The sequence below is a fragment of the Molothrus aeneus genome, chromosome 4, assembly GCF_037042795.1.
Source record: "Molothrus aeneus isolate 106 chromosome 4, BPBGC_Maene_1.0, whole genome shotgun sequence".
Taxonomy (NCBI): Eukaryota; Metazoa; Chordata; class Aves; order Passeriformes; family Icteridae; genus Molothrus; species Molothrus aeneus.
The window spans coordinates 27,386,824-27,403,965 of NC_089649.1; the positions used below are offsets into that span (position 1 = coordinate 27,386,824).

The 17,142-nt window shown below is 36.9% G+C and overlaps 1 protein-coding gene across 3 annotated transcripts in view; it reads right to left on the minus strand.

Annotated features, from left to right (window-relative positions):
- Positions 1-427: 427 nt before the first annotated feature.
- GSTCD (glutathione S-transferase C-terminal domain containing) overlaps positions 428-17,142 on the minus strand; it is a 45,024-nt gene continuing 28,309 nt past the window's right edge. For 2 of the 3 annotated variants that reach the window (XM_066548147.1, XM_066548148.1), the window contains 7 exons: positions 12,371-12,486; positions 12,105-12,149; positions 11,589-11,717; positions 8,994-9,127; positions 7,245-7,275; positions 3,325-3,394; positions 428-1,106 (listed from right to left, as the gene is read on the minus strand). In XM_066548147.1, the coding sequence (XP_066404244.1) occupies positions 970-1,106; positions 3,325-3,394; positions 7,245-7,275; positions 8,994-9,127; positions 11,589-11,717; positions 12,105-12,149; positions 12,371-12,486 (662 nt within the window). In that variant the 3' untranslated portion in view covers positions 428-969. The remainder of the gene's footprint in view (positions 1,107-3,324; positions 3,395-7,244; positions 7,276-8,993; positions 9,128-11,588; positions 11,718-12,104; positions 12,150-12,370; positions 12,487-17,142) is intronic. The other variant, XR_010783495.1, reaches the window with a different exon arrangement.

A 17,142-nucleotide genomic window follows, 5' to 3' on the forward strand; every position in this document is an offset into this window, starting at 1 on the left:
TTAGGGGGAAAATGGAGCACAGGAGAATACTTATTTTTATTTTAGAGCAGCATAACCGTGATTATCTTCTCAAATGGTTCCACACTGCAACTTTTGTCAAATTTTAAACTGAATATAAAATCAATGAAGACGGTGTATGTAGACACATGAACTGTTCATAAATATTTCTTCTGGATGGCAAGTTTCTTATGAATAGGAATCAACACACTTCTGTTACCAATGCAACAGTGAAGGGTCCATTCACTAACATTATGTCTAGCTCCCACTTTCTGGTCAATGGATAATGAGGAGTTTGGTTTCTTTAAACCAAGCGTCAACTGCCTGGTTACAGAATCCTTGCATAATATTTAAAGGTAATTCTGAAGTCTTTTAAAAAAGTTATTAGCAAGGTAGAATACATTTTTAATAAGCAGATTGAGGCCCAAAGTATTCTGATGAAGTTTTATTACAAATAATCTCCTACAGTAGTATGGAATTCTTTAGCAAAGTCAGGCCACCACCTGTTGCACAGCCATATTCAGTAACACAATAAACTTGATCTTCTCTGTCCCTCTGGTGATCAGCACTGCTGGCTGATAACTGCTCTGCTTATGAACACAAATGCTGTTTTGACCATGAACGCAATTTCCAAGCAGCCAAGACACAGCTTTACTGAAAAGGAAATCACCTTTCCTTCAACAAAGCCAGTTTTTCATAAACTTTTACAGATGGATATAATTCCATGCACAGTCATTAGATCCAGAAACTTCTCAGTATGAGAACCAAAAGTCGCTTAATGACACATTACAAGTTGATTTGTGATGCTCTGCATGCAGTTTGCTTTTTAGGACTTTGGGGGCTGCTTCCCTTTCCGAAGGCAATGCGTTCAAGATGCGGGATGTCTGCTTCCCAGCGCTGCCTCTATCTGCTGCATGTCATTATGCACTGAAGATTTATGCTCAGCTTCAAATCAAATGCAAGTTTCACACTCTAAGTAGGAATGCCCACAAACATATTGTTCTTTGGAGAGCAGCTCTCTGGCTCCATAGATATAACTTGGACAGAGTAGTTATGTTCTTCTGCTGCCCAGGCCCGATCCAGATCCACAAGTCCCATACACTGCTTTCCTAAAATGACAGCAAGGGAGAACACAAACTCAACATGTAGAAATATTATCAGAAATGTGCACGTAATGTTAGGAAAACACATCAGTAAGCCATCTAGAAAATAAGTTCCAAATCTACTTAAAAAACATCTTAATCTGGTTTACGTTCCAAATCACATCTGTAACTTGTAACCCTCATTTAGCAAAGACCTTGAAGAGATTATTAATTCTTTAATATGAAGAAAGGCACAACTATTTAAAAGTATTCTCAAAACTTACAGAAAAAAACATGCTTTAATGTAAATGGGAAGAAGAAAAATGCCTAGTTTACCCCTTAGCCCTCTGAATTGCCAGACTTCTAGTCCCTTTATAACCATAGCTGTTTCCTTCCTGTACTTTCACCGAAAATCTGAAAATCTCTGGTTATTGAACAACAGACTAAAATACCAAAAAGTGTAATTGATTTGAGACATATTACTGTAACTACTTATAAATAAACATACTAAACTGGTAATGCAAAATAAGCTTATTTCAGATTTATCTGCAGAAAAAAAACCCAGGAAGGATAGAGGGTTTTTTTCTGCTTAGAAATTTTTTTGTTATGATACAGCCATGACAAGGGCTGTATGATAGGACCATTTGTCTTTACTTATTCACTCATTATAATTGATTATTATGTTCTGAAAAACAGAATTGACTTGTCAGATTGTATTTTCAGCAGCTTGAAACTCTACTGAAAGGAAAATTTAATGCTACTTTGAAATGTTTTATCACTAGTAGTTACAGTCTCAAGTCAACAGGGCACAATCCTGCTTCAGTCTCAAACACAATGATCCTGCCTCTTCCCTTGTTCCTGACAGAATTATACAGTTAAATGTATTTGGGGTCTGAGATGAAGAGACAGGAGCACATCCTGTTTGCCTTTGGAATAGGAGTCTGGCATTCCAAACCACCCTCTGGAACAGCTTGCCTCTCTTCCCTGAATATATAACCAGATTTTGTGCCTGTATCATTACCAGCCCTGTTAGGGACCCTGGTCAGGTGCCTTTAGAAGTTTTGGGCAGGTGGCACCAACACACCCTGCAGTATCCTTGTATTTCAGAGCAGTTGGTGCACATCACAGTTGAATGCAGGGCTCAGTCCAACCTACTCTGTCCATCCACAGTGAGCCTCCAGCGAGGACTGTCTTCTCCTTCTCAGCTGGATTCCTTAGTTACAAAAGAATTTCACTGCTTTGAATTCACTATTATGACATTTGGCCTCAGTTCTCTGGGTAGCTTGAGATTTGAGAGGAGTACTAATTGGGTTGGAGACAATTTAAAGATACAATGATAAGGGAGAGCCTGAAAAAGATCTTTCCAACTCAGTCCTGTATGGATGTGTATATTGCAGGGAGAAATCACTAGTTTATATAACCAACCAGACAGACTCTGTAAATCACCTTTTGTAGTCCTATCCTCCCACATCTGTGGTTTCATAGAAAACCACCTTCTGTGGTTGGTTTAACAAAATGGCCACTGACTCCAATATTATTATTACAATAGTACTCACTGTCAGGGCAAAACACTTAAAAGTTACATTTGTGGAAAAAAACCCTGCAGTTTCAGACATTGAGAACAGATAAGAGTTACAATCCTTCAAAAAAATTTTTTTGATCCTATTTCAATTTTCAGTCACAGTGCGGGGTCCAACACTAGTAAATGAATACTGACCTTTTTGAAATTTGTTTTTCAAATATTGTGATGATGACAAAAGAAACTGACAAATTTACTGTCAGCTTTTATACAGGATTTCTATTATTTTCTTTTTGTGCAGCGAATATAAGAAATACTTTCAATTGTTCAAATTAAGCTTCTTAAAAACATTATGCTTATTAGCTAGTACTGCTTTCATATACTTTGTAAATGTTTCTTCTAAGCCAAAAAAGCAGACTTATTTCTAAGCAGACTTAGAGTTCCTAGCCCCTTCTGCCTTTTCTGACCTGAAAGCTAGTTTACAGCTTTCATCAAAACAAAAATACCAAACTGTCACTTTAATATTGATGATTTTGGATGAAGAAAGACATTTCTATAGCAAGAAGAGAACAGCTAGATGTGAAATGTGACGAAACTTAAATTTTTCAACTGTTATCTGAAGACATCTACTTAATGTCCCATTCATAAATGTCCTACTTCTTCCTTTATGTATCAAGGTAAAACCATTACTGGGATGGTTTACACAACAGCTTCAGAAATTCATACCAATTTGCCTGCGTTCAGGTGGAAGCTGAACAGCTGTCTGATCTGCAAATCTGCAAAGGATCATGTGCTCCTACAAAAAAGACAAAAAAAATCATCAAGAAAAATCTGACTAAATGCTTAAAAGTATCAGAAATGATACCACATTTTGAAGACAGTATTTCTAAAAAAATTCACCTGTGTGGAAATCCCAATTTTTATACTGCAAATACTTGTGTAGGTCAAGTGTTTGTAATCACTGCCTCATTTCTCCTCATGAGTATTTATTTCTTGCTAAACTTCCTGATTCTTTGCAGCAGTTGAATGGGATGCAATGTATATAAGACAGCATCCTTCAAAGACATCCTGCAGACTAATTTTGCCTTCAATAACTAATGAGCAACACAGCCATCATTTAGCACAGTCATAATAGGGCAGCCTCCCTGCATCAATAAGCAGCCGAGACAAAATTCTTTAACAGTTGATTTGAACATTTCTTCCAAACAGTGATTTTGAATCTCAGGATAAGGTGATGGGTCAAATTCCCTCTGCCCCACCAAATCCAATCTGATCCTGAAGGCAAAAAATATCTGGCTGTGAATAGGAAAGTCTGCAACAAAAGGAGCACAATTTACTTTCAAACTACCCCTGTTCCATTAAAATTTTCTGCAGACACTTCTACAGAAGAATTTCTCCCTGCCCACTCAGCCAGGGGGATGGTGCAGGGGAGAGGGCAGCAGCAGAGCCCCATCCTCACTTGCCTTCAATGCCAGCACAATGGCACCTCAAAGACCAGGCAAGGCAAGGAAGGCAGGTGAGCCAGATGGAGAGAGCAAGAGCCTTGCAGGTGTGGCAGTGGAATTACTGCTCTGATGACAGCTGTGCTTTGTGGGACAGCTGCAATGCTCAGTATAGGGCAGAGTAAATCAGAGCCATCTTAGAATCACACAACCTTCCCAAGTCACCCACAATGTCATGGGGAGAAAACAGAAATGGGCAACAACACAAAGTGCTTGCCTAAGCAAAGCTTCCAGAGCTATAGTACTGAAACAAGGACATGTGTCTTGAATCAAAAAAATAATTTTTTTATTCTTACCTGATATAAAATTACAATTTTAAAGATTTGGTTCTTATAATAAGTGGAGAGAGCAACTTCACCTAAGGATACTTCAGGTTCTTTCAATATTCTGAAGTAAGGATACTTACTCCAGCTTTTTTTAGAGGGCCATAAACATCCAAGCCTTCACTCCACAAAAAACCTTCATATTAAATCACGAAGTAATTCCCCCAGTGCACTCCACCCAATTCATAAACAGACACCTGACTGCAAAAAATTTTCCCATATATTATAAAATAAAACATTATCATCGCTTGATACACAAATATTATTAATTTAAATATATTCATAATATCTTGATGCAAGAATATTTGTTCCCTAGTACAGCACAAAGACATGAAGGTTTCCAGCTCACAGCTTCGTAAAAAATATGAAAGCAAAATAAAAACATGTCATAACACATTCAGGCCTTAAACATGTTACACCCAGTCAGTTCAGTTCAAATGTGGCTACTCCTGTAGTGCAAAGGAGGTGAAAATGTTAAACCCAGATATGACCACTAAAGAATGGAGGAGAAGGGGTGCCACGGACAATGTGGCCACTGTTGGAGAGAAGCAGGAGTGACAGGCAGGTTGGGGAGAAAAAGAGGGATTTAGAGGAGAGGGAGAAGACCCATGTTAGCACACAACTCCTCACCAGTCTTCAGGCACCTGACAGAACTTGGCTCTTTGCAACAGCAAGTTCCCAGCTCTTTGGAGCAGACCAGAGCCAAGGTAAGTCTTGTCACTTGACCTGAACATCTGGACTGGATCCAATCCTTGGCTTCTTACAGCGTGATCCAAAAAGATAAACTAGAGGCTGTTATGATTACATTGTTTCCCCCTGACACAATGATTAAATTGTCATACTCCCTGTTGTCTGAAATTTAAAAGAAGCATTTCTAAAGTAAGGATGAGAAACTTCCCAAAGTGTGCATAAACAGTTAACCTGTTTACTAGAACATCTATCTGTTCCATTTCTATTAAATTTCCAAAGCTGTATTTGCAAATTTATACAGTTCTACTTTCCAATTCTCCTTGTGTCTTGACAGAGTCTCAAAATGTACCATAATAGAAATTACAGCTAGCATAACCTTATTCCTTGCAACTATAAACAAATGAATTACAGCATAATGTTCTCATCAAAAAAGTTTTGGAAATGCCAGACTTCTGGATGTCTTTTTAGATATCACTAAAATGAAAGATAAGAGAAATTAATTTAAAATGGGAACTGGAGTGGGTGACACAGACAATGTCTGGCTAACACATGGCAACTTTGGCTGCTAGCCAATAACCTGTAAGAATTTATTAATATGAAATATAAAAACACATACAGCTAGCTGCATAGTAGAAGTTATTTATAACTAGGATTATTTGAGGCACCAACCAGCCTAGACCAATTGTATAGACTCTCAAGTTACTAAGAGTAGCAATATTTTTAGCCTTATCTTGGACTCCTGTGCCCTTCTGCAACACAATTAATAAAATTCTGGAGCTTCTACAGTATTGACAAACCCTGTGATTTAAATCTCCATGGTTTAAGAGATTAAGAAGAAATTCACTGAGTTGCAATGAGATTATACACACTATCCTAAACTAGGCATCTTTGACTTTATAACTGACACCATCTCTCTCTGCACTGTCAGCAGGTTTAATAATGCTAGAAAATAATTTTTTTCTGAACTGAAACCCAAGTTCTTTGAGATTATGTCACAGGGATGCTGAAAGGAACATTAATCATGGGAAAAAATAATGGCGGCTCCACATCCATCATGTGGCTTTTGGCACCTCAATCTTTGGGCATTTATTACCTGAAAACTGAACTATTCCCTTATAAGATGGCTGGAGATTTTCTGAATTTTTAAAACTCACTCTAATTTAGGGATTAAAAAGGATAATCTCTATTTTCCTGCCACATACATTATCTTTGCACTGCCCACTGTTTCCAAAAGCATCTGGATACTAGAAATACCCTCCTTCATTTCCATATTTCTGTTACAAAGAATTATTGTGCACCTCCAAAAATCACTTCTATATTGAAAAAGCCAAGAGTCCTGTCTAGGATTTGAGCGGTAAATTTAGTAAAGTTCCTACATAACCTTGCTTCTCTCAAAAGGAAGCATGTTTTTTCCATGCCACATTAAGTGCCTCTAACCTTCAAATTTCGGGTTGCTCATCACTAACTAGTTTAAACTCACAAGACAAAACTTAGCAGATCAGTACCAGATTTCTGCTGCCCACCTCTCTGCTCTTGTCCTTTTCCACTCTCCTGTTACCCTTCACTTTGTCAGTATGCTTCAGTGATAATTTCTCCTGTGTTTCTCTCAGATTATCTCCACAGACCCCAACTGCTCAGGGTCAAAACACACTTCAATATTTTAAAAGTAATTTTGAACAACATTTAGAGACTGTATAAAATACAAGTACTGTATTAAAATCTTGCTGATCTGTTTAAGCTCTTCCCACTTACAATGTCCAATGTTTTAGACATAAATTAGAGGGAGGCATCTAATGTTTATTACAACAGTTGTATTTAACATCTAAACAAATTGGTATCCTGTAATTTTTAACTGATACACATTGAAGTACCTTAGGAATGGCTCACTTATACATTATGACAAAAAAGGTGGTTTTTTGTGGAGAAACTACTTAAATTTGTTGAAGAAAAAAGCCTTTAAAATGGATGGTGGAGAGAAAACACAATGGCACCTGCACTAATAATGAACATTTCACATAACACATGCCCCTCCTATTTCTAGAAGATAACCACCTATATTTCATTTGATAAGAAGACCCAGTGAAATGCAGGAAACTGCAAATAAATATCTTCCCTCTGTCCTTTTACATACCTTGTAGGACAAAATTTCTTTGAACTGATGACTGAAAAAAAAATAAATATATCAATTCAATTCACATCTGAAAACAGCAAAGGTGGAAAACAGAAGCAATCATTATATACTTGAACACATTTAAAAAAAAACAGCCATATCTTTATCATACAGAAAGGTTTTAAAAAATACCAAAGCCCATTACAGTCCCAGTTCACTAGAAAAGTGTATTTAGTGGGGTTTCTTTTCCTAGTATTAATAAAAACTCTCTCTTTAAATCATTATAAATGCTAACAGGTACTGTGGTTTTCTCATTGTCACACAAACACTTTACATATATTTAATAATACACACATATATTTTGTTTATATCACAAAGCTAAAGGGTCTTTACAATGGAATTGAGTACAGAACAGAGCCACTATGGGGATATGGCCAGGCTATCATGCTCTATGATCATGTAACATAAGGAAAAGAAGAAAAAGCAAACCCTAAAATGTAGCTCAAGACTAGGCTAATAGTTTTTCATAGACTTATGAGGTTAGATTGAAAATTTCAGCAAACACAAATATTCTTGCAACATCCACAGCAAAAAGTTTTCTAAGTGATCATTTCCAGTCTTTGTGGTCTAAAAATGTAGCTGGTGAAAAGTTAAACATTAGCCAGCCAATTTTAAAACAAATCTACTGAGAAAAATGATATGCCTGTTAATTTTAGAAGGCTTGGAATTTTATTGCCTCTTCATTAGAAGACTTAATGTATTATTGTGTCACAAGAGAAAACAAAAGAGATGGAAGTATCAAATTGACTAAGAAAGAACAGTTAAATGCAAAGGTTATCAAACTGACAAGTTATAAAGAATTGCTTTTTATGCACTTCTGTGGCAGAACACTTTGATATTATAGAAAAGTATGAAAAATATTTCATATGAATGCATAATATCTCTTTAGATTTGTTGATACCTTTTAAGACTGCATGTTTCAGTTTCTTATATTAGCAAATACATGCTTAAGTCATTGATGTAATTCCAGGTGGAATTAAATATATTTCATCTTGGATATCCAAAATGCAAAGTTCAGTTTTATGAACAAAAAAAAGCCAACCAAAACACAACCCTTTTTCCCCACCTAGTTCTGACTCAGAAGGCTGTTTAACCTCTTATCTTCTGCCACTTTATGCTTATCCTTTACATTTCATTTATATCAAAGGTATTAAAATTCTTAAGCATAAGATATATTAGTATCTCCCACGAGGCAGATTTGAAGACAAAATATGTACATAATCCATTGAAAAAGTATTAAAAATATGAACTGAAACACAGGAGAGCTTATCTACTTGGGAATAAATCAAAGGAGTTGTACAAGCAGTAAACTGTGGCATAAAGCAGACCCATTTCTTTTAAACTGACTGCTTACATCTTCCTCCAACATTAAAATGTCAATTCCCTTTCTTAGAGTAATTTTCATGAGTTTTCTATTAACTTTGTGATTTTAAGGTAGAAGGTCTGCATATAAGATACTGTATCTACTATGTTGATTGTATGAAGTCTGAACCATGAATAGATAAAACCAGAAAAAAAAAATCCAAGAATTACCAATCTGCCCGTGAGGATGGATTGGCAAAAAGGAGGAAACAGTTTCATTGTAAGTGTGAATCAGCTTAGCTTGGTCACTCTCAATGACCCTCAAATGATTAATTCTATACTCCTTTAGGATTTTATTCCTTCAGTTAAGTTGATATTTTAGGGCTTATCTTGCAAGCTTTAGTTTACCTTCGTGGATATTTGAACTTGACTGTATTTTGAATGAAGCCGTAGCAGCAGGGGGAGATGACAAAGGCTGCCCGTGCCCTGAGGCAGTGCTCAATCACCATGTCTGTGGCCACCCCGCAGGCGTGCAGGGCCACCTAGAGCAGGAAAACAACCAAGGAAACAGGAAAATTCATCACTGGAACAGTCTAAATACAATCCAGCATTTTTTTGGTTGACTTAGTTAGTTAAATGCATGAGGAAGTTTTTGCAATTAAAGCTATTACACCAAAGGCCTGGTCCTTAATTCTCCAGTTTTTGATTCCCTCCTTCATGTCCATGTTGAGGAAAATTTAGGGTTTATTTCACTAACAAAGAATCAACACTGAAGAAGGGTTGCTCACCAAAAGCACTCAAAAGGCAGGTGCACTTCATTGTGATATCAAATGAACTAAACACAAATCTCCTGAAAAATAGCAGTTGTGGAATACACAATAACAGAAAAACATTATGGTGATTTGTAAAAAACTTTTGTCAAGCAAAAAGAACTCAAAAATACAAAGAACTACATCAAAACTGGATTTCAACTAAGCAGTATGAGAAGAAATAGATATACCTGAAGGTCACATTTAATGGAATTATGCTAAAATTATAAAAATGTAGATAATTTGGTTTTCAAGTACTGAGTAAAACCTACAGGAAACAAACACTGGAGCTGGGGGAGACATCAAATACAACTTGCCCTCCTTTAATTTTTTTTTTCCTCTCCTTATTCTTTTATTTCTTTTCCTTAGTGAGGGGCTCTTCAACTAAAACTAAAATAACATTTGATCACAACTACCTGTGAGCACTGACGTGTTTGGGTAACACAGAGGTTGCACCCAAATTCTTTCTGCTCTCCTACAGAAAAGCAAATGACTGTAGTACTCAATATACTGCAAGGAAACATAGGCAGCTCTCTCCTGTCTCTACCTGGGATGCCAAATGCACCACTGAAATGGGGCATTACCTCCTCTGCCTCCTCCCAGGTGCTCAGCACCTCCAAGAGTAGGTCTGGTGCATACTTAGACTAAGGACATTTTTGAGGCACATTTCTGATTTTATGCAGCAGTGTGGATTTATAAAACTACATTATTTGCTTTGCTTTTTGTTCACTGTACGTTTAGAGAAGAGGTTTAAGACTGCACAGCTCAGATTTCAGGGTTCAAAGCTGCTTTTCAAGGTAGAGCAACTGGAAGATAAAAACTTTGCTTTCAGATATAGATTAAAACAAAGTCCTTTTTGTTTCCAGTCTGCTTGCTGTAAGCTCAGCTGAGGAGACCATTAATCATCAACTGAACTATAATTGCATACAGATGGAAACAAATACTCTAGTCTCAGGCAGAACACTAAAAAATTAACAAGAAAATAATTGCACAATGAAATTTTCTGCTCATATGAATTTAACAAAAAAAAATAAATAAAACTAGTTTAACATCAGAAATAGAATCTTAATATCACAGCTATCAGATTATCATGGAATGCAATTATAGTTACTTCCTCATCTATCCAAGTAGAAAACAAAGCTAGCTCTCTGCTTTCCTTGCAGAAAAAGAGATCTTAAAATAGCAGCCAATAAACCAGTAGCTTTGCTGAGCCTGTGTGACCTGTTAGACCAAATGATTTCTTCTTTGGCCTTCTAAAAACCCATTTAGTTAAGAAAAAATCCCAAATAAAATTAAAGACGAAGCTTTTGCAGTAAACCCTATATATTGAAGTCACTATCTGAAACAAAATAAAATGTGAAGACTTATGCAGATATTTGGTAATGAAGAGCTGGTAAAGAAGAATTTCCAAGTGAACTCTTCTGACATATACTTCAATATCTCCCTTGTCACAAAACTTGAAAGAGAGAATATAATACTTTTTTTATTAAATAAAAACTCCACAGGGTTAACATTGTATTAACCTTTAAAATGGGCCCCCAGAAATCAAGACAGGAATTCCAATGACCACAAAATTGGAGACTCACTTCATAAAACAACTATTAAGCATTTCACACACACAATTCAGTGTATTATTCATGAGATCCTCGTATTTTGAAATAGCTCTCTAGTTCACCCACTGAGATTTATATGACAATGTAGCATGAAAAATAAAGCTGGAGAATTGGAAATTTACACTTGGAAGGACTGGGCTAAAACCATTTATTCTCTCCTCTTTCTTCTGCCCTGAATTTCTTTTCCTTTCTTAAATAAACCAACCAAACAGTTAAACAGCACTGTTCATGTACCATAAACCTTCAGCATTACCCATCCTCTGCTACAGTCAAAACAGGCTTTTAGATGGCTGATTTAAAGAACAGTCAGTCTTGCATGGAAAGCTTGCATCTTGCCACAGAGGTTCATATTCTATTAACAGCATAAAAAAATGGATGACAGGAATATTTAAAGAGCTACAAAATACTATTTATGCCTTATTCTTCACTAGGGCTGCAAAATTCTAGTCAGGACATTAATCTCATTTACTTTCACAGTCTGTAAAGACATACAGAATTTTATTCTCTCATGTATATCAGTTGTTTTAAGAATAATAAATCAGACACTGAAGTTTTGAAGTGGAAAAGTTATCATCACTTACCCCAATGTTAAAAGTCCCATTAAAATAGTCCAAATTTGCTTGAATGAACCAAATGTTGTTTAAACCTAGTTCATCACTTCTGTCTTTAGCACGGATCAGAGACAACTCCTTATTTTCTATGAGTACCACCTAAATTTCACACATAGGAGAAAGTAAGGCAAAATAATACTGAGAAATCAAACTACAACATTACTAAGCAGAAAACTTTGTAGTTTGTTGAGAAAACCTCTGAATCACTTGCAGCAGCGTCTGAGATCTACAAAATGATTAGCTGGAAACCCAGGAACAATCAAAGGCATTTAATACTTGCCAATATTAATCAGCTTGAAAATATTTATATTTTCCTACAACTTCTGTCTTCTCTGGAAAGCACCACACACATTTAGGGATTATGCTAAAAAATTTGCATGTTTCAAACCTAAGTCCTCTGTTGAGACAACTGTGACTTCTATGTGTCCTCCCTACATACACATCTTTTTAAGATGACTACCAGAAATCTTTTTATTGAGGACTTACCTGACATGATGGCATCATATAAGCAAGAACAATTCCAACATGGCCCTGTGAAAACAAAAACAAACAACAAAATCTGAGTCACTTTTCAGTGTTCCCTGTTGCCCACTCATTATGTGATGAGCATCCCCATACCAATCAGAGAACCTTTGAAAGCAGCTAAAATTTCAGCATCTGCACTTCTGCTTTTCTTTGTAGCAACAACCACCTAGCACTGCAAAGATGAAAGGTGAAAGACATTGCACCACATAAACAAAAACATACATTACCCCTCCACTGCAAAAATCCACAATCAAATCTCCAGGTTTCACAAGCTTTGTCACTGCTGCTACCAAATTGTTCAGCTGCTGCTGCTTCCTGAGAGCCCGGTCTCGAGACATCTTTCCTGGGGATGACAGAGAAAATGCCTAAGTAGTGATCAGAAGCTCTCAACACTGACAATTTTACATGGGTAACTGCAAAGCACTGCAAATGCAATTGATAGCTGAGATTGAAAATGACAGGAACACTTGCACATCTTACTCCACTTCAAGCAAAATTCATATTTAACATATTAAATATTTGGTAGAACCTTCTCCAAAATTAACTTTCTAGTTGTTGCTGTTAATGTATCTTTAGAAACAAACTCATATAAACTTAATGTAAAGCAATCAAACTCATGCAAGCTCTGGCCTAATTCTCCTCCAGTCCCGTGATTCATGCCCAGAGACAGAGTTCAAACACCTTCATAGTAAGGTTGCCAAAATAAATCCTCATTTACTGTATCTATACACACCATCCTTAAGCATTTTGGTTTTAAAACTTGTACTTTCTGTTGTCAATTTTTACTTTCATACTAACCAGTCCTATTTATTTAAATGACTGCATGTGCAAGGAGGTACTTCTCAAAGTGAGTATTTCTACATAGTAAAGACTGGCTTTCCATCACGTCTGTAACAACCAGAACAGGAAAAACTAATAATTTCTCTCAAATGTGCTTGGAAAAGTCCAACACAGAGTTGTTTCAGATACAATGAATTGTTGAGTCAGCACTTATGTAAGGCTGTGTTTTGTCTCAGTGGGGCTGAGTGCTGACAGACCTATTAAAGACCCCTTTTGCTTGTTCAGAAAGCAGAGTTTGACACAGATATTGACAGCTCATCTTCACAGTAAGAAAAAAGTACTGAAACAACTCTTTAGTATTAAGTCCAACTCCTGAAAACAACTTCAAATTTTCATACTGTGCAAAATTAGCAAATAGATTCTAGGATCCCTAAAAATCAAAGAGTAAAATAGCAACAATTTTCAGAAAAACCAGATCCACTACTTAGTACTCAGGTAGTCGACTTCATGAGTATTAAATTAATAAGAAAAATATTTTTTTAAGAATTAGCCTACAGTCTTCAAAAACTCTAGCAATTAATTCTTCATGGTCACCACCTAAAAAGGTTCCTCCTCCTTTATTGTGCAGGCAATAAGTAGTAAATACTCCCTTGAAAGATGGATAAAATCAAGCTTGAATCAATAGGACTTTTGCCTGCTCTACCTCTGTATTTTGAGCTTGGTAGCCAGAACTACAGAAACACAGCAAGCTGTGCTGTGGCCTGCAGAGAATGTTAGTTAGCATGGCTAATGAGTCCTTCATTGCAGCAAACAGGAAATAAATTCAACCAAAATTTCTGCATCTAAAAATACTACAGTTCACTTCACATTTCACAAGCTCTGTGATTGTAAACAATGCTAATTGCTGTCTTCAAGAACAGTAAGAAAAAATAGCTTGAAATTTAGCCCTATAAGGCAAAACCTTGAAGAACTTGACAGTTTTTATACGTTACACTGAAAGGCCCCCACAAAATTATTTGCTTCCTTCATGAGAACCCAACTAATAGATTGCCAGAGTCCCAGAAAAAATAATTTTCAATAAATGGTTACAACAAAAATATTTTATTTGGTTTCACAAATCCAACATTACTGTTAATTCAGCCCATGTCAAGCAGAACTTTAAAGTTTCTGTGGCATTCAGAGGTCTTGTACTTTAGTACAAATAATATCAACTTTTCAGAAGGCAAAGCCCCCTTTATTTTTGTATTATCTTGGTCAGCATTCAAGTTTGTATAATCCTTTAGTCCTCAAATAATTCTTTCATATTTCTCAAGTTAAACTTGAAAAGTCACTACAGTACCCTTAAAAAAGCCACACCCCATATATCACCTCTAAGACTTTAACCCTATTCAAGTACCAAGTCCTGCCACAGTACATCTGCACACACAGCTACCAACACATACACATAACACAGCATGTGCATTCTCCTATTACATACAGTAGGCTTGCATACTTCTATTGTTTCAGCACAAATATCTTTTTCATTTTACATAAGCCTTGTTTAACTAATTCAAATGACAACATAATTCTACTTTTCATGGAAATTTAGGGGAAGTGTATTCATTGCTATATTGTTTAAGTACAGCAAAAAGGTTCAGTAACTACAAAACAACAGATGCTGTTTTATTCTGAGCTGAACAAGTTTTTCTGAAACCAATGGTTTTTTTAATGGTAGTTCCTTATGATAAATCAGAATATTCTAATTATTTCCTAACACCCACAATATCTTCTGCTAAACTCTTTTTGATACCTGTTGGCAGGTAGGGGGTCTTATTTGCTTCTTTGTTGTGGAGGTTGTTGTACTTTTGTGTTGTGGGCTGGTGTTTCATGTCTACACAGACTATTAGTCACATTAATACTGTGGTACAGTGGTTCCCATGCAACCACTAGAAAAAGCAGAACTCAAAAAAGATGTAAGGAATCTAGCTCAGCTGACATTTATTTACAAACAAATACTCTCAACAGTCAAAAATAATACCACCTTCTTCCAATGAACTCTGCCAAATCTTGAAATAAATACAATTAGCAAAGCCAGTAACTTTCCTGAGGTCCACTGGTCACCTTGGTTACTTGAACAATGTTCTTCTTCGAATTCAGCTGCTTTTATTAAATCTGTGTGGGCCAGTGCTGAAAGCTCAAGATCTGCCCTCCCCTTCTCCAGCCTGGGACCACATTCCAGAAGTTCCCTTCCCCTCCTCCCAAGCAGCAACCTGTCAGCTTTCAGCAACATCTGTTCCCTACTTGTTGCATGACCGCACCAGAGGAGAGAGGGGAGGTATCAGGAGATGGGCCAGCCAGCCTCAGCATCGTTTCCAAGGATGCCCTGGCAAAGACCCAGTGGAATCACAGTCTGAAATACACACTACATCAAAAGGCCAAGAGACATGCAGGAGGCAAATGTGTCTCAATTCTCCTCTATCTTTTGCAATAGTGGAGGGAGACAACTTTGATTGGGAAAAAAGGATGATTATATTTTTTGAGCACTACTTGAATCCAATACAGGAAATAGAGTGTCTGTGGCTTGTTCACTTGGGCATAACTCTCAACCAAGCAAGCATGGCTGTTGAGAGAGAAGTTGGACCTCATCCTGAATGGGGACTTGAATACCTCCTCATTGACATAAATCTGTCCATTTAAAACCAAAATGTTACATTCTTATGGCTTCAGCTTTGGAAACAAAGCAGACTTTCACTCCAGAGTAGTCATAAAACAATTAACACCACAAAATGTCTCTAACCAACTCCTCAATGCAATCTAGATTGTAGAATGACACTGACCTTGGCTCTCCACTTACCAGGTTCAGTATAAATTGTTTTCCTTATATCCAACTCCCTTACAGTTGTGAATTCAGTCTGGCTGTTTGAGTGATACTGGACTAAAAAGTATCTGTCACTGGAAGTCTGCCACTTAGTTACAAAGAATATACTTCTTTACCATGTGTGTTAAGCCTAAGGGTCAGAACTTTGAGCTCTGACCTGAATGCAGAATTCAAAGGCTGGCCTCTAAAAGAGCAGTTGTAAAAAACCTGTTGAATTTGATCATTAAAGTCTTTCTTATAATGTGGGATACCTAATCTGCAGGAATTCACAAAGAAAACATCATCAAATTATCAAAAAATTTTCGCAGCTTTTACATTTTCCACTCCATCAGAGTCCCCAAAATCTAATGGCATAAGATGCTGATGGCATCTTCCCTTTGTCATAACCATGTAATGAGACTGATGCTGAAAAATAAAACAGCTCAAGGCACGTTCCACAGCAGTCCCGTCCCGTTTGTGATTTGTACATAGACCCCCGGACGGTGATATAATGCAACTAACTTACACAATAGGTGAAATTCCAAAAATCACTCTAATTGAAAAGTAAATGGAAACATTTAACTCTGAACAGCTTCATGAAATTGTACAGTAGGTATTTAATCAGCATTTTCATTATGTTGAGATAATATTTCTGTGTTATCCTACCTTCAGCAATGTAAAAATCTAATTCACATTTTGGAAGGCCAGGGAAGGAAAAATCATCAGAAAGAAAAGAAAACCCACTTTGAAGCATCACGAAGTACCAACTATCCTAGCAGCCAAAGCTCCATGCTGGACTTTTTTTTTATTTAGAGAAAACTACAGCAAACCTTAATTTTTTTTCTTTTTCATTCTCTTGATCTTGTTGCTTTACCAAGATTTTATTCCCAAAGTATACCCAAAAGGAACCTGTAAGTGGGAAAGTATGTGCTTTCTGGCTCTGCAGAGAATCTGAGTTACAATGTGCTATGAAGACAGAGGGGCCAGAGACCTCTGCATACCACCAGGAGAACTAAATGCTCACACCTTTCCAAAAGGCACATCTATGAGCTGCAGCAGAAAAATACAGTTAACACAAGATGATGTGGCAACTCTGTTGGCTTTCTGAGCAGTTTGAGCCCTGTTACTGTAGAGGTAAACAAAGAATTCCTTTCTCTACCATTCCCTTGTCTGTACTACTGCTTCTAGAGATGCCCAGGCTCTCTGTGGAGTGCTACACCACTCCATATGGTGTGGCTCTCTCACTGCTTGTTGAGCCACGTCCCAGTGCTGCACTCCATATGTACACAGCATATGTACAGTTCAGCTTCCTCACTGGCCTTCTCCAGGCACTGTGACACTGGCCCAGAAAGCCAAACAGCTTTTGGCACGAAACAGAAATGT